The following is a 22,527-nucleotide window of genomic DNA, read 5'->3' on the forward strand; positions in this document are numbered from 1 at the left end:
GCAAGGCAAACATTTGGCAGCAAAGTAATCATACATTAACTAATGAAATTGTTTGGTGAAATATCAATCCAAAGAATATTGCTTTTAGCAAGTTTTTATAGTTGTCCAGCGATGTGATTATTCACTCGGACCATAATGAAAAGCAAAGATTAAAGGTACTTTAAGCACAATCACAAAAACTCAAAAAGTGTCATTCCTGGAATGGGGGACTTTTGGTCGGACAGTCTCGTTCATACTCTGCCAGTGGCTACTAACGTGCTAAAAGCCAATGAAGAGTAATTCTATCTTGGCAATTTCATATTACATACAGGATGCTACAGAAGAATGTTTAAATTTTTTTATACTTTCGGACCAAACTGGGCAGGTGTCAATACACCTTAAGACAGTTGTTTTAAATTAAAATGCATAATATGAAGCCATTAAGCAATAGTAAAATGACTTGACATTCAGGATTTCAATTTCAAAATACAATAGAATACAAAATTGAAAAATATTTTAAAATACTCGTAAAATTAAGTTCAGACATTTTTGCAGTAGCAAAATGGCTTAACAATAAATATTCTTGGAAAGGGATTTATGAAGGCAAACACAAGAGTGCAAGATTAATGGAATACAGTGTGAAGGTGAGGGGGCTAAGAAGTAGATAATCTTCTGCCCATTATTGCTATTGAAGCAGCTCTAGTTTTACATTTACTTTCTCATATTTTCTTTACTCTCCTGTAGAAAGAAAAATGGCAATCGCAAAATAGCAGCCAGAGGATCTGCATTAGCAGTTAAGGAAATGAATGACAAAAAAGTGGTGGCAAGATGGATGGATTTTGAGAGAGGAGACAAACTAGATTTGTTGATCGATTCATCCTAGGACAGGGACTTTGACAGTGAAGCATGGTTTAACTTGAACAGGATGGATGGAAATAATGAGACAAAATGTTTATTTTTCATTCATTCATCATCTGTACCATGCATGTGGGGGTTGCTGGACCTTAACCCAGTTTACATCGGGCGAAGTACAGTCTACACCTCGACTGTTCGGCAGTGACCCGACCCATAGGGCAAGCAGAGAGAAAGACAACCTTTCACATTCACAATCATAGCACCAGCTAGCAGGAATTGATCCCACGTTTGACGGCACCAAAGTCAGGCGAGTGAAGCACTGCACCATCAGGTGCCCTAAAATGTTTATGAATTTGTATTTATTATTTATGTTGTTGTTTTCTGTTCCTTAGAATATATCAGGTTGTGATGTAGTCACAGAAAGTTTGCCATTTAAAGTATTTCTAAGTCGGTAAGTCTCAACTGTCTTGCTTTTAGGCCACCGGAGTCATATCCATTCCATTATTGTACAATGTTCTAGTTTGGGATTGTGGTAGTGTCAACAGCATTGAATATTTCAGCAACCCAACCATCTCTCCTATTTAGAAACAAACAAACTTTTCTTTCCTTATTGTGTTGGGGAAAAATGACTTAAAGAACACCATTCTTTACATCATAACCCTTTTGTGTCTGATTGCAGGCAAACACAGGATCGGTTTAATCATCCTTAACCAGCCTTTGGATGAAGACAGCCTTCACATACTTTGGAGTAAAGGTAAACTTCTTTACTTTCGCTTTGCTACAATGTCTCATCTCATCTTTTTCCACTTTATCCGATGTCGGGCCGCGGGGCAGCAACTTCATCCGGGAAGGCCAGACTTCCCTCTCCCCAGCCACTTCATCCAGCTCTTCCGGGAGGAACCCAATTGGTTCCCGGGTCAGCCGGGAGACATAGTCTTCCCAGCGTATCCGAGATCAGCCCTCTGGCCTCCTCTTGGTGGGACGTGCTCGGAACACCTCCCGAGGGCACGCCCCAGGGCATTCTGATCAGATGCACCAGCTAACTCATCTGGTTCCTCTCGATCCGGAGGAGCAGTGGCTCCTCTCCGAGCCCTTCCCTCATGACCGAGCTTCTCACCTTATCTCTAAGGGAGAGTCCGGACATCCTGCGGAGGAAACTCATTTCGGCCTTGTTCTTTCGGTTACGACCCACAGCTCGTGGCCATAGATGAGGGTGGGAATGTAGATCGACAGATAAATAGATAGCCTCCCCCTTTGGCTCAGCTCCTTCTTCACCACGACGGACTGATGCATTACTGCAGACGCTGCACTGATCCACCTGTCGATCTCCTACTCCATTCTTCCCTCTCTCGTGAACAAAACCCCAAGATACTTAAACTCCTCCACCTGGGGAAGGACCTGATCCCTGACCCAGAGAGGGCATGCCACCTTTTTCCGACTGAGGACCATGGTCTCAGTTTTGGAGGTGCTGATTCTCATTGCGACCGCTTTGTACTCGGGGACATACTGGTGGAGTCTAACCCCTACTGGAAACGGATCTGACTTACAGCCGGTTACGCAGACCAGGCTCTGACACAGGTCATAAAAGGGACCGGACCCCTCATATCAGGGGTTCCGGAATCCTAGATCATAGATCTACCAGCTATGCAGCACCCTTTATATCCAAAACTATTACTTCACCAGCAAAAAACAAAACAGTATTTTTGCGGTATGCCTCTTAAATGATTAAAATTAATGGGCTGAAGACTAATATGAGTTTGTTCATTAAAAATCAGAGTCTCATAGTTCTACATTATAAAAAAGAACCACTCACACATTAGATCCTCGATTCTTTAATTCTTCAATTTCTGCCTTGCTGATATTTGTGGAACTCACAATTCGAGCAGAAGACCCAAAGCAATTTTAAAAAAAAAGTCGGACACACATAAACCAACTTTGTATACTGACAGATTACAGACTCGTCAGATATGCAATGGAGTTTGGTTTGGATGTGACAAGTTTTGGCGTTTCTTCTTGCATTGATAAGAAATCTTTTCAAATAAAGTTTGAGGGAATGTTTGGGTCGGATTGACAGGTGCTTTCCTTATCAAATTTGCCCATGGCTCATGCTTGCTTCTGGTACTATAAGACGGTCTGATGAGACGACTCTGCTGCCACGATGACAACTCATAGATCTCTCGACGCTTGAAAGCAAAAACCTCTAACGTTGATATGTTTTTTTTAATAATGTTTATGGGCTAAGCAGATGTTAGCGTGTACTTGCAACCCCTAAGGTTGTGTTTCACATGGCAGCAGTGCAGCCCAGCTCCTACCTTTATCGACCCAATGACTCACACACGCCCTCATCGAGTGCCCTTTATCCCTGTGATGTGATGCCCCTGGACTACCTTTCTCACCCCAGGGAGAGGATGAGCAGCAGGGTGCCAAAAAGCTACGGGAGGGTAGACAGCAGAATACTGATCAAAGGGGAACTCTAAACAGGTGCCGTGTGTGATGATGTGGAGTGGAAACAAGCTGCTTATCTCACTCACACACCCTCTCACCCACATCTACTCTATCATGCACCCACTTTCTCCTTCAATCACTCATCCATCGACTTGCACTCAGATGCGGTACAACAATTTAGACTGGCAATTTCAGCAGGTGATGCTGTGTATCAGTTATACATTCTGCATGCGTTTACCACCCAAGTACTTCATATCATACTTTGTTGATGTAAAACAGCTTGACAGGGTCTTATCTTACATTTGTCAGTCAAGGAAAGGATTAAAATCAAGATAGAAGTGGTCGATGAAACTGTCATCAAAGAAATGTGGAAGACTGACAACTGCCAATACAGTGTTACCTCGAGATACAAGCTTAATTCGTTCCGGGACTGAGCTCGTATGTCGATACACTCGTAACTCGAATAAATGTTTCCCATTGAAATGAACTAAAAACAAATTAATTCGTTCCAACCCTCTGGAAAAAACACCAAAAACAGGATATTGGATTGGAAAAAATGTTGTATTTCTTCTAATTTGCTATTTATTAACAAAGTAACACATAACTAGTGGTTTAATATTACTAAAATGTGTGTAATAATACTAAAATGATACGGATTTCGAAGGGGGAGGGAAAGAGACGGCCAGAGAGAGGGTGGCGGAGGGGGGTGCGCTTTTTGCACGGCAACACGCTCGTTTCATAACAAATAAATTTAAATGAACGTGGATTACGATGCAGACACACTCAAAAATAAATTTAATCTAACCTTACACTAAACTTAATTCTAATTTTGTTGTAAATTTTGATACCTTTCTGCTCCCGGCCGGGTTGGCTGTTTGCCCCGCCTCCATCCTGGCTTTCACTATCGATGGGCTGTTTGCTTTTGTATTCTGTTCAAAATATTCCGAAAATGATGCACACAAATGTCCTCCCAATATGATAACGCACGACCACTTGCCAACGAGAAGTAGTCTTGTATTGGCGATCGCTCTGCCAACGGGAGCTAACATGCTAAGGGGAGAAGAAAAAAAACACTGAAAAAATGCAACGCTCCGCCCAGTGCTCGCAGAGACATTACAAAGAGGGAGTTGCGACCAGAGACATTACACGAGAAAGTTGAGGGGAGAGAGCTAGTGCCCCTGATATTATACTCCTCGTACTAGCGATCGCTCCGCCATTCGCGCTGAGTGACGGAAAAAAACACTGAAAAAAATGCAACGCTCCGCCCAGTGCGCTTAGATATCTGTTATACACGAAAGAGATGGGACAAAAAAGACAGTGCGCTATAATCATAAACAGCCTCTCATGTCTTGGCCACCTGGCTTTCTCGTATCTCGAAATTTGTCTCGTATCTAGAGATAATTATTTGCTCGAAATTTTACTCGTATCTCGAAATGCTCGTATGTCGAGGTACCACTGTAGTTTCATTTCAGAATTGCTTTAATTTCTAAGATTTAAGGTGAGTGCTGACTGGGCAACTGTTATTAGTATATCTAAAGGCCCACTTTTAGCTCAGATACTATACTATTGGATTTGATGAATTGGACTTCAATGAGCCACAACTCCTTACTCCTTTTCTACGTGAAATAAACAAAAAACGTACACAAGTCACAGTTTCACAGTGGGTCAGAAAGCCAGAATCAGTTACCAGAAGTGATGTACCGGAATGAAGGGTTCTTCACATGTCGCGCCTTCATCCCTTTAATTTAATTGCTGTAGTATGTAGTTGTTTTTTTCCCCAAGAAATTCAATCATTCTATGGGGAAAAAATGGTTGAAATGTGTTGTGTTGGAAAATGCTACAACACAAACACTGATGCAAGCCTCTATTGAAGCAGCCAGTAAGTAGCCCATTCTATTGTTTTTATCACAATATTTTACTGAAGACTGCTTTGACCAAGTAACAAATAATATATTGCCAATTAAAAATAACATGGGAACAGAAACAACAAAGTTTTAGGCATGGTTGGCCCTGGCAACCATGCATCAAAAGTGCATCCACAGCCACCACCCACTGCCCGCCATTTTTTTTCTCATTGGTGAGTTGAGTGACAGTATCCGCCTTTTTCTTCCGCTTGCGAGTTTCAACGTGAATTTTGACATTTTTTTTATACTATACCGCAAAGTGGTGAAAGATCGCATTATAATAAAACCTGCAGAAATTTTGACAGGCATTTTTATAATTTTGCTGTCAAGGTTCAGTCAATCATGTTGGATCTCATTGTGCCTTGCATGCCTTCATAAGTACAAATAAAGTACACAACAGGGAGACTTCATATGGATCTTTTAGTGGCTAGGCTCAGTGTTGTCCTGCATCTCATAAGCGCTCATTTTGGCTGTGTTATTGTTACGATCGTGGCGGAGGACCCCAAAGCAGGCAAATGCAGCAAGCTGGATGTGGAACTCTATTTATTGAAAGTGTAAAAGACAGCAAAGGCACAAAAGGAGCAGCATAGGCGAATCGTTAGTCGTAGACGTGCAACTAACCACCAAACCCACCACCACCCACTCATCCGAAAGCCCCCTACCACCACCGCAATGTGCTCCCACTGGCAAACACATGCTAATGACCCCCTCCCCAAAAAATGACAGATGTGTTTGCTGTCTCTCTGGTGCACTCAATAGTTACTTGCTCAAGGTATAAGAAGAAAAGGCAGTGCTAAATCTTTGAAGTCTTTCCCATGTGTGCACCCTAACAGCTCCAAACATAAAAGGCTGTTAAAAAATGTCTTCCTGTTCAATTTGAATTGAATAGAAGCCATGAAAGGGAATACATTTGCAAATAGTTTGCATCTCATTTTGAAAAACTGCATATCATTCATTAAAAAATAGATATATAAACAACAAATAACATCTTCATTTTCCCACATGATAAAACATGTTGATTTTTTTTCAATAGCGAAAAGGTGTGTTTTACTTTATAATGTTTGCATTCTTACCAAATAAAATTTTCCATTAAAATTGCGATGGTGCTTTTACTGAGTTCTGAGTGAAGCAGCACCCAGTCCTCAGAAATCCTAACGTGGCGTGGCTTCTTCCTTTTTCATTGTATTTGAAGATTTTAACCACTAAGAGGATGAACCTGTGTAGTCACTCTGGTTTTATATAAAGTTAAACAAGCAAAATCTCAAAACGTTGATCATGCATTTTAGAAGTGTTTACATCCAAGGGCGTGGCTACACCACCTAGTGATTTGTGATGATGCTTTGTTAATATAAAAGTTGCTGTAACCTGGACTCCCGTTGTTGCAAAATTACACACATTTTCAGAGCGCCCACATTTGAAAACATCTACAAAAACCTGGCTGAAGTAAATGACATAAAATTGTTTCACAATATTTCCTAACTTTGATAACTGCATTGTCCTCTAAATTGCTCTGATCATTGACAAGATGATTGATTGATAATTACTAAAACCAAGTTTTTGTGCATCTGCCAAACGCCGTTGCAATGGCTAAAGGTTCTTAGGCAAGAAAAAAAAGGTCTACGTTAAAGGAAAACTGCACACAATCCCAAAATGGTCATGTTATGCGCTTATGGTGGTCCAACACGAGATGTTCAAAGGCCTTCATGACCACGGATCCAAAGCACAAATACTTTCTATCGTTGGCGACTCAAATAACAGTGCAGGGTTTAAAGTAAGCTCAAACTCCATTCACTTCCATAGATCTGGAAGAGATGTCATCCGTCATGTGTCTTGATCACTTATTGCTGAAGGAGATGCTTTTCTCCTTTAAGTTGTTGTAGTTTTTGGTGTATTTTTTTTCAAATACCAATGGAAGACATTGAGGTCAACTCAGCCTTTTTTTATACTTGTAAGGAATTTTTCTTGAGGTCCTAAGAGCTTGTTATTCTTCCCACTCAGTTTCTAATGCAAAGTCATCTGCAGATTTTTTGGCTTATACCTGTATGGATTCTTTTATGTATATTAGTTTTCAATTGTCAGAATTTTTGGCTTTGGTTTGTGACTAAACTTTGTCTCTGCTGCTGAAGATGACCAATTTAACTTGAAAGATTGGTAAAATATTAGTGTCAGCTCAACTAAATAAAAAAAAATTAAAAAACAACAAGACTGGTAGGAGGAACTGAAGCTGTGGTAAAAGCCAAGGAATACAAATGTGCTTTGAGTTAGCTTTTAGAGAAGAAAAGAGTGATGGAGTAAGACACAGAGACTGAACTGATGTGCACAGGGTGGTTGTCATTTTCAACCAGCAAATGAAAAATCTATTCCTAGCATCTGCTTTGAATTCTGAACCTTAAGAAACAGTTGGTCATCGGACCTGAGGCATCGGACAGAGACAATGCGATTCAGCAGCTACTGTGAAAAGTCGGAGCTAGACAATTTAGAGCTGTGAAGATAAAAAGTAAAATGTAAAAATGAACTCTAAAGAATAGAGACAGCAAGTACATCTAAAGCATAGATAGACACAGCATGTAAATGGATTCCATAATAGTCAGGTGCATCTTGTTGATTTAAACATGTGGAACATCATGTTTTGTGCACACATCTTAAAAAAAGTTATGTGGGATGTCATATAAATTGGAAGTTACAATTTCAAAAGCAAACCTATAGTAGTTTTAATTCTTATTTTGCTTTAGACTTTGAACCTTATTTATTTTATTTTATTTTAATACCAGAGGATAGTATATTGGTATTATGTGGGTTAAACTGTGATCAAATGAACTCTAACTTGCACGTAGAACAGAACAATATGAGTCTTTTCATCATTAGGTTGCAGCCTGCATTCTTTTTTGGTGGAATAGTCAATGTGTTGCTTATATTTTAGAAGTTAATGATTTGAGTTTTGCTGTGTTGAACCCACCAGGTATGATAAGGAGCAATACTGTGTGTACTGCTCCAATTCAGCTACCTGATCAGCTCTAGATAGCAGTGTGTTATTAATGCTAGCCTTGGGATGCAATGTAAACACTGGCAAGTGTAAAGAAGGAAAAACTTGTGGTGAGGATACATTCACAATTTTTCCTTAATACGGAAGCATTTTCCACGACCTTTCTTCTTTTACTAAAAGCTCGTTGACATAGCCTGCTTGATGAAGCAATTGTAGTGCATTGTTATTTCACTGAAGAACAGTTTCAATAAACAAACAGCAGAAAATTTTTATCAGGGCAAGCAGCTTGTCTATTCTCTTGGATAGATAGGGTTGTGAACCAATCAGTGATTTTTTAAATGGGATTTTTGTGGGTATTGAAAAGCAATTGGGAGATCCTATTGATTGTATTATCAGTTGATTAGCAATGAACAGTTCAGCCAAATGGACCAGTTTGCAATTCAACATACCAGGTTCCCTCTCATAATTGTCTCTCACATCTCTTCTGATTGGTCTTAACGATGACTCCAGCCTCCCCTCCCTCTTTCATGTCTGCATGTTTTTTGGGGCACAGATTTAGGTTAAAAGCAAAAGCTAACTTATCAGGGATCATAACTTAAGTTTTATATAAATTAATCAATTATGTCAAACCTTACAGCATCATTCTAATCCACCAAATTGTAATACTAGCCGTATTTGTTTAAATATATGTTGATATATATATGAATTAATAACATGAATACATAAATAAATATGTCTGCCCTCCAAAGAATCTTTTCCATATCTGCTACACCTTACTATGCAGTGTATTTTATCATCCAGTGTACTAATTGTGACATTAACTATATGTCATATTGTGACACACCGTGTCCTGTTCACATCAATTTATCATTTTTTTTCATCCCGTCATCTTTATCTTTCTGTCTCTTCATAGCCGTTTTGACGGCATGTGCTGATGGAGCTGCCAATCACCTGCACAACATCACTTCTGGACAAAATGACAGGTGAGTCTGCCAATTTTATTCAATTACTTATACTCATACACAGAGACGCAAAGTTAAATAATTGGATAAAGACTAATACACTATGCAGTACGCACCAACTCTATAACTTTCTTCAACAGGCTCCTTTTGAATCAAAAGCAAAACAATTAGAAAATAATTTGGCTCACGTTTGAAATAGAGTTTTTGCGCCTACTTCCATGTATGTTGTTCGGAGTCACAGTTTAGCTGTGCGTCTCCATTTGGAATATAGAAATAAGGGCCGTGCTACTTCCTTTGGTTGCTTTACGGACGACACTTTCTCTTTAGTAAATCTGCTCCTTGATTTTGGTCATCATGTTCTCAGTGGAAGGAGTGTGCTTAAGAAAGGACTCCTTTTAGTGCACAACTATAAGTTGCAGTTTTTTTATAGTTTGGCTGGGGTGCGACTTTTGTGTGAAATTATTCACGCAGTATGATATGATTAGATATGGACCGGGTACTCCATGCCACCACCCTGGCGGGGGACGTCCAGAAGCCACTCCATCTTGAAGGCCGGACGCCTGTTGATCGTTAGCGGAGGAGGAGTTAGGGGACAACGAAGTCATCTGGCTTCATCTGGGACATGTGGAAGGTGGGATGGATACGGAGGGCTGCCAGGAGTTTGAGACGTACGGGGCATGGGTTAAGCCACCCGTTAGATGTCGTAGGGACCAATGAAGCGTGGGGACAGCTGGAATCAGTTTTCAAGTAAAGACAACCAGACCTTTTGGCCAACGACATAGGCTGGTGCAGGAGTGCGGCAGCGGTTGGCCTGTCTTGGGTGCACGTGTAGATATTTGGTCCCAGATGCCGGAGCATTTGGTGAGGTGTTCTTGTACTTTTGGCGGGAGGGATGTTGATAACCAAGGAACACTTGGAGAGCGCTGTCGTTGAATTCACTTTCAGCGGCTAGGGTGCAAAACTTCGCTATGGATGCTCTGGTGGAGGGAAATCGAGCGTCGTGCAACCTCCCTGCTGTCGCTGGCTGATCAAACGCCTTGCTGCGAAGACAACCGATGAAGCTATCTTAGCTTGGTCTGTGGTATACATGAGTTGTTGTTCAAACACCAAAATGTATTGTACCTAGAACTGGGCGATATGACAAAAAATGTTATGACGATTAAAAAAAAATGAAATTATCAGTCTATCAAATTTTTCAAACGTGTTTATTATTCTTGTTGACAAAAATTATTTGACGCCAATTATCATTATCGTTTTATCACCCAGGTCTAATTTTACCAGGAATGCTTGGCTTGTGCCAAGGTCACCGTCATACGGGGCAGGTGACGGCACCATTGGTTTGCGGTTCAGCTGCGCAGAGGCTACGCTGGGAGTGGGTGCATGTTGGGGTATCTGGGTGCGTTGTACATGAGGCAGCGGTGTGAGTTGTGCTTGCAGAGATAATATCGATTGTGAAATGTTTGATACCTCGTTGAGGAGATAGTGAATAGCCTGCCTGTGTTGTTCCATGATGAGCGCTGGCAGGTGCGGGGGTATATGGCCCTTGCCTGCGGGGTTCGTGGCTGGGTCGTGCTGTTACAGTTGTGGGCGGATAGGCACGAAGCAGGCACAGGTGACAATCTCTGACAGTGGCGATATCTCTTTATTTGGATGTACCAAGACTGAGTGAACCTATGAGGAGAGCGGCTTAAGGATGTCGGTGAATCGTAGCATGGACGTTGAGTGCTGTGGTGTCCTTAGCAGAAGCTGAGGCAAAGGTACTAGAAGAGCGGCTTAGTCAGGTCGGTGGATCGGCGCGTATAGGGTGAGAGCTGTGGTACTTATAGCAGAAGCCGAGGCAATGGCATGAGAGGAGCGACTTTGGCAGGTCGGTGAATGAAAACAAAATTTAAATCTTACCATGTGTTTCAAACCTTATTGTGGGTTAGTGGTTCAAACTCATTTCGCAGTTGAAAAAATTGCCACCTTCTGTCCCATTAGTGTTCTGTACAGTATGTGTATCAAAAACATAAAAAATCCAGACCGGGGTTGATTTTGCAAATGTCTTTTTTTGGCTAATGGGAGGCCACTGTTAACACTGAGATGGACCTCGGGCCTATGTGGTCCCAGAAGCATTCCAGCTTTCACATTAACACTTAAAAGTGTCAAGAGTGTGTGTGTTCTTCAAAGGCTGTCAATAAAAATGAGTGTTTAACCTCTAATTCCCTACATCCCTTATGGAACATTAGCAAGGTCGGGGTGTATTTTAGTAGTCAAGGTCGGTTTAAAACAAAATCCCACAAGATCTCATCCTCAAATCAATCGTCCACTTCAATATTCTTCTCCGAGAGTCCTGGCTTTACTGATATTTCTATTGCACAGGTAAAATAGATTTAGCAACAATGTGGAGCAACAGACTCATTTCAGAACAAGGCATCTCAAAAAATAAAGAAAAACACCAGATGAAGATTGGTTTGTGTTGTTGCATACATATTTTACCCCTAATTTGTATCTAAACTTGAAATCAATAGGTACTAATCTACACGGAAAAGAATGTACCGTATTTATTTGACTATAACGCGCCAAATTTTGTAACAAAAAACTGAAGCAAAGTTCGGGCGCGTATTATACATGAATCCTAGTGAAAAACTGCTCTCCGCCGGTGGGAAAAGTCCCCTCCGCAGCCGTTATTATGGGAGACGTAAAACCTGTCTTTGTCTGACAGATCGCGATAATCTACCTTTTATAAAAGCCAGCCCTCTCCAAATAGTCTTTGGCAAATTTATGGGGTAAAAAGTGGAAAAAAAAAATAAAAGTTGCTATAGGGAAACGTTGGTTGAAACCTGCTCACATGAGTCCGCCCAGGGAGCGCTATTCTCGCTCAAGAAGAATGGAATCAATTGTTTGGTGAATCTGATTATGATAAATCAGACTTCAAAATTGTTTAAATATTATGATGATGAATTGGACTTTAAGGATTTAAAATTGTAAATTCCATTTGAGAATTGTGTTCATACTGGTAGTAGTTTGTTTTACCTGGTTTCCGTACCATATGTTATGAATAAATGTTTTGTCATGTCGACATGTGTTCAGCATTTGCCAGTTATCAGTACCGGTGGAATCCTTGGTGTGAGCTGAGAAAAAAAGAAGAAAAAAAATATAACATTTTTTAGTCACAAATTATGGGTGCGCGTTATACTCGAATAAATACTGTACTTCATTTTTGTCCTAGGCATACAGATCAGTGCACTATAAACTAAAGTTTAACTTGCACACAAACCATGACATTGAAGCATTCGTCCACTGAAGCCCAGTAAGCAAGTGAATGGCTGACAAATGATGCTTCCCGAATAAAGGGGAGCAAAGTAGTTAGAAGTGCTGCATTCATGCGAGCGATAATAGAATTCATGACACATTTTTATTGAAGTTATTGCTTTCCAATTGCCCACTGTGATACTGCACCTGCAAGATTGCGTTTCGAAGGACAAACACAAATTGGATATTTCTGTGAAATGCAAACGAGGGTAACTTTTCTTTAAAGGCAAAGCCCTTATGAAGAATCATCCAACGATTGTTTGTGTCTAACAGTATGGATCAATTGAGTGCTTGCGCTTTTTGTGAAATATAAACAGTTTTCAAACCTGTACAGTCGTACCTCGTTATACAACCGCTCGTCATACAACATTCTTGTCTTACGACGGAAATTTCGATCGAATAATTCGCCCAAGATACGATCAAAATTTTGTGACTCGACCAAGCCAGGTGGCCATGGCACTGTCTTTTTTGCATCTCTTTCGTGTATAAAATATATCTATGAGCACTGGGCGGACTTTCCATTTCCACAACCGCTTTTACCCCCACATTTTCTACATTTACATACCAGGTAAACAATACTATGGATCGGCAGAGTTTTGCAAAGAAAAGGCGACCGTTGACAATGGACATAAAACGCGAAATAATTGAAAAATATGAGAGTGGGGTACGTGTTACCGAGCTCGCTCGGCAATACGAGAGGAATCCGTCAACTATATCCACCATCCTTAAGCAGAAGGACGCAATTAAGGAGAAGAGGTCTTCCGAGGGACTAACTATAATTTCCCACCGGCGCAGTGACATTCACGACGAGATGGAGAACCTTCTTTTATTGTGGATAAAAGAAAAACAATTAGCAGGTGATAGCGTGACCGAGTCAACCATATGTGAAAAAGCCAGCGGAATTTACATGGATTTGATAACAACGAAAGGAGAGCCTTCAACAACTTCAGAACCCTTTAAAGCGAGTCATGGCTGGTTCGAATTTTTTTTTAAAAGATCTGGAGTACACTCGGTAATCCGACACGGGGAAGCGGCTAGTTCCAATTCGAAAGCCGCGGTGGAATTTATCAAGACATTTACCTTGATTATCACCCAGGAAAGTTATATCCCCCAGCAAGTTTTCAACTGCGATGAAACTGGTCTTTTTTGGAAAAAGATGCCCAGGCGGACATTCATCGTGGCAGAGGAGAAGGCATTACCGGGACACAAACCTATAAAGGACTGCTTAACGCTAGCGTTGTGTGCTAATGCGAGCGGTGACTGTAAAATTAAGCCGCTACTGGTGTACAATGCGGAGAACCCGCGTGCCTTCAAGAGACATAACATCAAGAAAAAAAAATACAAGTGATGTGGCGCGCTAATTCTAAAGCTTGGATTACGCGTCATTTTCGTTGTTTGTTCGTTTACGAGTGCGTTGTGGATAAAGTCCCACCGAACACCCCCCTCCCCCCGCCTCCGTGTATGTCACTGTCTCTACCCTCCGCGAAATGTGTCTAATTTTACTCCTATTAAACACATTTTATTACTATTAAACCACTCGTTATTTATTATTTTGTCAATATATGGCGAATTAGAAGAAATAAAACATTTTTTCCAATCCAATATCCTGTTTTTGATGTTTTTTCAGAGGGTTGGAACAAATTTATTTGTTTTCAATTCATTTCAATGGGAAACGTCTGCTCGAGTTACGAAAAGCTCGTCATGCAATCTCAGTCTCGGAACGGATTACGATCGTATGTCGAGGTACTTGTATTTTATGATTAGATTTTTGCAGTTTCAAATTTTGTGGTGTAATCCCTCCTGACTGTATTTTATCATTTAGGGCAGGAGTCATCAACTCCGGCCCTCCAGGGCACCTATTGTTAGTTATGGGTTCTTTTTTTTTTTTGTATATTCTTGTTTTTTCCTTTTGTATGACTTGCCCTTGTCATTACCCATTGATTTCACCTGTTGATTCCCACACCTGGTGTTGTGCCTTCCCTTGTTTAACCCAGCTTGTCTTCGTAAGTTCCGATTTTCTGTTCACATTTGCCCAGTTTGCCACAACTTGACCCCTATCCAGTCTGTTTTCCATTTTTCCCTTTTCTAACACACCTGAATCACATAACCAGGCTCGTTGTCAGGGTTCTGATGAGATTTCTGAAGAGTTGATCATTTGATTCAGGTGAGTTTGAGGAGGGAAACATTCAAAACAGACTGGCCTTTGATGACCGGATTTGGTATCCCTGGATTTAGGGTTTCATTCTAGCCAGACATGCTGCGTGTCTAAATGCTTGCTTGCGCCGGTAGTGGCCAAATTTCTTAAAGTAATGACCTGTGCCAATCGCGTGTCAAAACACACGTTAATATTGCAATATTTTATCTTTGAATAAAGCTTAGATGTAAAACAATCTCAAGAAAATAACTGAGTACTAGTCAACCATATCATTTCAGTCCCTAAACATTGAATCTCTAGGTTCTTTTCATCTTTTTGCTTTTTGCGACTGTACTGTCTAACTTGTAACTATGCCTTTTCTGTATCTGCATTCTCACCCTCTTGCTACTGTCACAATGAAATTTCCCGAATACGGGATGAATAAAGTTATCCAATCCAATCCAATCCAATACTGTTTTTATTTTATTTTATATTTTTGCTATCACCACAGTTGCTCAAAGACTTGCTCTATAATGTATAGCTGCTTGAAATTGAAGATAGTTACATTTAATTGAAAGTGCAACGATCAGTCATTGAATGCCCTCCATAAGTTTACGCTTGCGTGTCATAAACGATTGCAATATACACTAAACAAATTTTCTCAGTATCATCAACAGGCTAATTGTTACGATATCCTAATTTTTATGGGGCCTCAGGTGTTTGTTGAACAGCCCCATTGATATCCCTGGTGCTTATCTAATTCAGACATTGTATCCGCTTCTATTTCTAATTGGAAAATGACATTTGTATAATTAGAGCATCTAATCAAATCATCAGCGTGAGAATAAAAAGTCAAGAGTTGAGTGAAGAGGTATAGATCTTGGCTGAATGTTATTGGACTGCTGGTTGCATGTGATTATGAGAATATGAGCATGGGTTTTCTGCCTAAAGTCATAGTTGGACTATTGTCCTTCTATTCTAATATGATTTTTCATTTTAAACACCTTGAGATCTTAAATTCCCTGGAAGAATTGGAATATGTAGGCTATAGCTAAAGATAATTTGGTCAACATTAAAAAGGCTTTTTATAGCAAATTAAGATTGTTTACAGATACATACCATCATGCTTAGTATATGCAGTGCTAATTTGCTAGGCAACCAATCCTGTAAACCTCAATTAATCAGGTGGCAAGCCCATGTTGTAATGCAATATAATTAATAATAACATAATTTCTTAACCAAACATTATAGTTGCTGTGTTCCATAAATGGTTGTTGTAACACATTGAGAGTTGATACATTTTAACATAAAGGCATTATTGTGTTGTCAAGTACCGTATTTTCTCCCGTATTTGTCGCTCAAAAAAAAATCTTTGTAAAAAAATGACTCACATAGTGTTAAGACAGTGACAATATGTTGATTTTGATTGCTGTAATGCAGAGTTGCCAACTTCTCCGGAATTTCTGGAGTTTACCCGGACGAGTAACGCAAACTCCGGGAGTCCTGACAATCTCCCTATACTCCGGAAATATAAAACAATTGTCACGTACATTTTTTTGAAGCAACCTTTTCAGAAAAGTACAAAATTCCCTATTTTAATGCCTCGAAAGTCACACCATCGCTACGGCTTCCGCATCCTACTTCAGGATTTGATTCAGCTCCACTGTAAACCGGATGAATTTGGTAACACGAGTGCATTTTGAATCATCCGAGTTACAAGTTCTGACAAATGATTCGACTTGTACGACTTCAGCGTGGCAATCGATTTGGAGCCTCTATAACTTTAACATTTTCGTTTTTGTTTTATTCATAAGGGAAGTATTATTAAGGCTGCCAAAAACCACCAGTCTTTTCTTTTGAAACGAATCCTATCGTCTCCAAAAGGATATTTGCACATTGCACAACTTGCAAGTGCGACTTCAGCATGACACAGGGTGGAATTACTGACTGTAAAACACACGTAGAAGGACCCAAACACAAAAATAAACGTATTTTCATTATGCTGTATTTTTTTCAATAGTTTGCAAAAACACTCGATTAATGTTAAAACATGATAATAACTGTTTGATTTAAATTGTCCTACGTTATTTCTTTTTTTACATTTTATATCGATTTTGCGTGACCGCATTCACTTGGGAAAAACTACGGAAATGGGACAAGGGTACTCCTGAAATGCGGTCAACGGAGGTTGGCAGCTCTGTGTAATGCCAAAGTGTTACTTAACAGACCATGAGTATTCCCATGAATAAATAATTAAATGTATTATTACGTGTATTCGTTACTGTATTTATTCGAGTATAACGTGCACCCGTGTATAACGCGTATCCATAATTTTGTGACTAAAAATTGGCATTTTTTTTTTTCACTTTTTCTCAGCTCGCACCAAGGATTGGACCGGTACTGGTAACTGGCTAATGCTGAATTACAAAATATTTATTCACAACATATGGTATGGAAACCTGTTTGAACACAATTCTCAAATGGAATTTACCATTTTAAATATATTTTTTTCAAATTCTTATTCATCATCATCAGATTCACCAAACAATTGATTCCATTCTTCCTGATCGAAGATAGCATGCCCTGGGCGGACTCAAGTGATCGGCTGCCCTACTTTTTTATCTTTATCCTCTGCTATAAACTTGCCAAAGGCTATTTGGAGATGACTGGCTTTTGTAAAAGAAGGTAGAATTTGCCTTCTTTGGTCCCTGCACCATCTGGCGGACAAAGATGGGTTTTACGTCTCCCAAAATAACGGCTGCGGAGGGGCATTTTTCACCGGCGGAGGGCAGTTTTTCACCGGGATTTGGTCATAAAAGCGAAGATCTCGCGTACAAAATTTTGCGCGTTATACTCGAATAAATACGATACACATAAGCAATAATGTATGAGAAAGGCAGGCACACACTTTCTCTGTGTCTTTCTTCCCATGGCGAATCCCCCCTCTGCCTCACAACTCATATCAAAGCACTAACAAATGACCTGATGTCCTTTCTCTTCTGTATTTCTTTCACTGGTGCAACTTTACTGTCTCCCTTTGTGTTTCAATTCTAACAACCATTCTTTCTCTCTCACTCATGTTTCCTTGCTGTCCTTCAATCCAGCTTCCTCCCAGACTATATAAGTGGTGATTTTGATTCCATTACTGCTGAAGTGCAAGCTTTCTATGCAGAAAAGGTGAGTAAAAATTACCAGAAACACACAGATCCACACTGTTGTGTATTGGCATGCACCTCTTGATCAATAATCGCTAAGGGTTGAGTTTGAACCCCGAAGGGATGAACTGCCAGCCAGTTTATACAATATTGCCACCTGTGAACTTAATTTATTTAGATTTTCTTAATATTCTTAATATGTTTAGGGGGTTTAATGAAATTAACTTTTGCCCATATTCCGTACCTGAAATGTATGAACAATATACTGTATTTGATTCTTATACTGTACATAATCATGTTGCCAAATTTGTATTTGATGCCAGTTGTAAAACAGCTTTGGATATGCTGGCACATCAATCTAAAGACTGTCACCCACATACACCAATAATAGGCAATGTAAAGCAATATTTTAAATACAATTACCATCATTTGTACCATAATTGACGATGAGCCACATCAACCAAATTTCAAGACATATAAAAAATAAATCTGTACTTTTAAATATCAGGTCACTTCACTTACGAGCAGAAAAAATAATCCACTTTCCCTTGCCCTTTAAGTTTGAAGACATTACCAATAAAGTCCTCTTAAATATCACCATCATAGCATCTGATATACTTAGGCTGAGGGCTAACAGCTGGCGCCACCCCAAATATTGCACCTTTGTTGTAGCACACAGCACCAAGCAATTCTTAAAATCAAATCAGTCAAAAACTGGTGCAAGCCTTAAAGAGGCTATAAACTCAAATAAAAATCAATACATTGTTGGATTGGGTGACAGTAAAGACATTGTTAACAACCCTGACTAATCCCTAACCCTGGCAATGCTAGGACTCTGTGTGTCCCAGCCGACTCTTAATCACACATCCAGCACTTTTTAGTGTTGATGCTACTGAATTTACCATGTTTCCTTTGTCAACACAATGCCATTTAAGCCAGAATAAAATTGTGAAGGAGAAGACAGTGTGTTTCTGAGTCTGCAGTAGAACGATACAATATTTTATCTTTTTTAAAATTATCAATATGGATTGTCTGCACATCTTCTGTTGCCTGTTTTAAATTGACAATTTTCATCTTTATATACCTGTGCTGTACACTTGTCCCAAGGTGAAGGACCAGACAAAGAATGACTCAGGAGACCTCTTACGATGAACAACATTATTAAATAGCGTTATTCCTCGCCGGGATGTGCTTCATTGGGTCCCCATTCTGGAGCCATGCCTTGAGGTGGGGCATGAGCACCTGGTGGCTGGGCCTGTACCCATGACCCCCAAAGAGGCAATGTGGGTTCGCCTTCCCATGGACTCACCACCTGTGGTAAAAGAGGCTGGATGCAATGACAGTTGGGCGGCAGCCAAAGGAGGAATCCTTGATGGTCTGATCCCTGACTGCAGAAGCTATTTGGATGTGGAATGTCACATGTGGTTGGGAAAGAGCCTGATCTAGAATGTGGAGTTGAGAAGTTACGGCTCGATGTAGTGAGGCAAACCTGTACGCCGAGCTTTGGCTCTGGTACCACTCCGCTCGAGGAGGTTGGACACTCTTCGACTCTGGAGTTTCTCATGATGAGAGGCGTCGAGCAGGTGTGGTTATACTAATTGCTACCCTTGGCTCTGTGTCTGTTGTGGTTCAACGCGGTAGACGAGAGGGTAGTCTCCCTCTGGTGGGGGCGACGAGATCTGACTGTTGCTTGTGCGTACGCATCGAACAGCATCTCAAAGTACCTACACTTTTTGGAGGCCTTGGAAGGTTGTAATATTACAAGATTCCAATTGTGATACAGTAATCCCTCGAATATAGTGGTTAATGTAGACCAGACATGGCTGCGATAATCGAAAAACCGCTAAGTAGGGTCACCCCTATTAAAAAAATAATAATATTTAGTCCTAGTAGCAAGAGTGGCTTCTGGGTACGAGTTTCAGCGTGGATTTTCACATTTTTATGGACTTAAAATGCAAAAAAAAACTTTTTTGTTGTTTCCGCTTGCGAGTTTCAGCATGAATATTCAAATATTGTTACACTGTAAGGAAGCCAGGAAAATTGAACTGCAAAATGGCGAGGTATTACTGTGCTGTGAGATAAAAGTCATTTGGGTGCTTATTTTTGTAATGTGACAGTTGTTTGGCTTCATGGGGCTTCAACTTTTGGCGACGTAAAGTCTGTGTAAGCACAACATTACTTTTCACGTTAGGAGATTTAAGTAATATTGGTTGTGAAAGTCAGAAATTTATGAGATTATAAACTTTACATTACTTATTTTTACATCCCTCGAACCGAAACTTGTTCAGGGTCTGCAGACATCAACGTTTGGTGACATGAGGTTGATATGGTTTATTTGATTCCTGTTGATAAAACTTTGATGAAAATTACTTTATATTGTTAATATAGGTAAGATAGTTTTAAATTAAAAGATTTTCAGCTCGTGTGATGCCTTGAGATTTTTTCAATGCAAAAAGTGTTCCATAGAAAAAGGTGGGGAAAATTTAATTATTTCACAATGTTGTTTAGTGCAATATGGGATTCAGGAAATATTAAAAGCCTTTGTGTTATTACTCCTTCTAAAATTGAAAACCGAGTGGTTCTGATAAGGTTCTGCTTTTAAGATTTTAGTAGCGGTCAATTCATCATATCCAGTTTGAGTTTTGCCCATTTCATTTTTTCTTACTTGAGCCATCTATAAAATAATTTTGCCTTAACTCAGAGGTCGATCTTTCATATTTCAGAAGTGCTAATGTTGACTAGACCCTAGTACTTGTTTTATGTTACGAAAGGCCTATTCAGCATCGGGTGTCCATTGCAATGTAGAGCTTATTTCCAAATTTTCCTCATGCATTATTATAAAACCATCCCAAAAATCGGTCATTTTACTGCCTCTATCTTTCTGCTACTATAAATAAGAATGTTATTGACCAACTCGATACTATCTTATATCAATGTGAGTACCATATTTGCTTTCGATCATTAGGTTTAGGTCATGTGCTAACCTAACAGTAATCCTCGTGCTTGACAAATACTAGAAAATATATTGTAAAAAACTAACGTGACAGTATGAAAGCAGTACTGGTGTACAATGCTGCGCTGGTCACATTTAAAATAGAGGTCATGTGGTTTCTCACATTTAGCTAGCTGCCTGTATTTTTCGCATACTTTGATATACGCCAGGATACCAGGAACTTTACCGGCAGAGTCACAAAGCTTGACCGTAGCAACAGTATCTAGGTCAATTGATTGAGCAATCTGAAAAATCAGGATCTGGGTTGTGTAAAATAAATCTAAAACCATCTTCTTCCCACTGCATACGTTTGGAAAAATGAGAAAAGAAATTGAAAAATATCAAGGAATGTGCTGTCTTCACATCCCACTCCTCATTCATTTTTGTAAGAACATTTCTTCATATCTTTTTTATTTTTGTTTCAACTCAAATCCCTGCATTTTTCTATTTGTACCTAGGGATGTCGTCTGATAGAAACAAGTGACCAGGATTTCACCGATTACATGAAATGTCTTCTCATCATGTTGGATGAAATTAAACAGAGAAATTTGCAGGTGAGAGTTTCACTCTTGCTAACATTAAGTTAAAGTCACAAGATTTCGTTTTTTTTTTGGTCTGAATGAATGAAATTTATCATATGTATCTGCACATTATTAGTATAGCTCAATCGATGCTGTAACTACTTCTTACACAATCTTGGCACAGTCCTTTCTGCATGTATTACAAAATCCTGTTTTAGTGTACTCTGTTGACATTTTGATCTCTAGTGGGCCGACCGTGTACAGACGGATAAGCGATGATCAATTAGTTTTGCCCCAGTTTTGGTTGTTTTAGTATTTACAAATACAATATTAGATTTACTGGTACTTATTCAGATGCAAATCATTTGTCAAATCCACTAAACAAATTTAACAAGAAAATTATAGTTCCAACAATAGTCTCAGTTGTGTTTCCGTTTGTGATTACAGTTGATCAATTTACATAATATTTACTTATCCATTTTATCTATCTATTTTAAAACAACTTTTCTTTGCCGACAGCAGCGGCACATATCCTCATAAAAAAGAACAATGTTAGTTCCTTGCGAGTTTCAGCGTGGATTTTCACATTTATATGAACTTAAAAAAATGATTAAAAAATAAAAAATACAAAAAATTAAACGTTTTTTTAAAATTCTCCAGAAATCTGTGATGTAGTGAAGCCGCGAAAGTTGAACCGCGAAATGGCGAAGGATTACTGCATGTGTATGTATGTATGTATGTATGTATGTATGTATGTATGTATGTATGTATGTATGTATGTATGTATGTATGTATGTATGTATGTATGTATGTATGTATGTATGTATGTATGTATGTATGTATGTATGTATGTATGTATGTATGTATGTATGTATGTATGTATGTATGTATGTATGTATGTATGTATGTATGTATGTATGTATGTATGTATGTATGTATGTATGTATGTATGTATGTATGTATGTATGTATGTATGTATGTATGTATGTATGTATGTATGTATGTATGTATGTATGTATGTATGTATGTATGTATGTATGTATGTATGTATGTATGTATGTATGTATGTATGTATGTATGTATGTATGTATGTATGTATGTATGTATGTGTATATATGTGTGTGTGTGTGTGTGTGTGTGTGTGTAAATATGTATGTATATATAAATACATATATATATGTATGTATATATAAATTTAGCTGCTATACCTACGCATGCACACCCATACGCCAAATAAGGCTGGCAGCGCACTATGACACTGAGTTTGAAAACGCTAGAAAAGTTGCTTTTATGCCACTTTTTC

General features: G+C 39.3%; 1 protein-coding gene across 5 annotated transcripts in view; it reads left to right on the top strand.

Moving 5' to 3' along the window:
* The window catches only part of tpk1 (thiamin pyrophosphokinase 1), a 56,016-nt gene that overhangs the window by 4,771 nt on the left and 28,718 nt on the right, over positions 1-22,527 (top strand). For 4 of the 5 annotated variants that reach the window (XM_077624015.1, XM_077624014.1, XM_077624019.1 and 1 more), the window contains exons 3-6: positions 1,514-1,588; positions 9,080-9,149; positions 17,661-17,733; positions 21,162-21,257. In XM_077624015.1, coding sequence (XP_077480141.1) covers positions 1,514-1,588; positions 9,080-9,149; positions 17,661-17,733; positions 21,162-21,257 — 314 coding nt within the window. Of the gene's footprint in view, positions 1-1,513; positions 1,589-9,079; positions 9,150-17,660; positions 17,734-19,108; positions 19,295-21,161; positions 21,258-22,527 lie in introns of those variants that run through there. The other variant, XM_077624017.1, reaches the window with a different exon arrangement.

Source organism: Stigmatopora argus, chromosome 17 (genome assembly GCF_051989625.1).
Source record: "Stigmatopora argus isolate UIUO_Sarg chromosome 17, RoL_Sarg_1.0, whole genome shotgun sequence".
Lineage (NCBI taxonomy): Eukaryota > Metazoa > Chordata > Actinopteri > Syngnathiformes > Syngnathidae > Stigmatopora > Stigmatopora argus.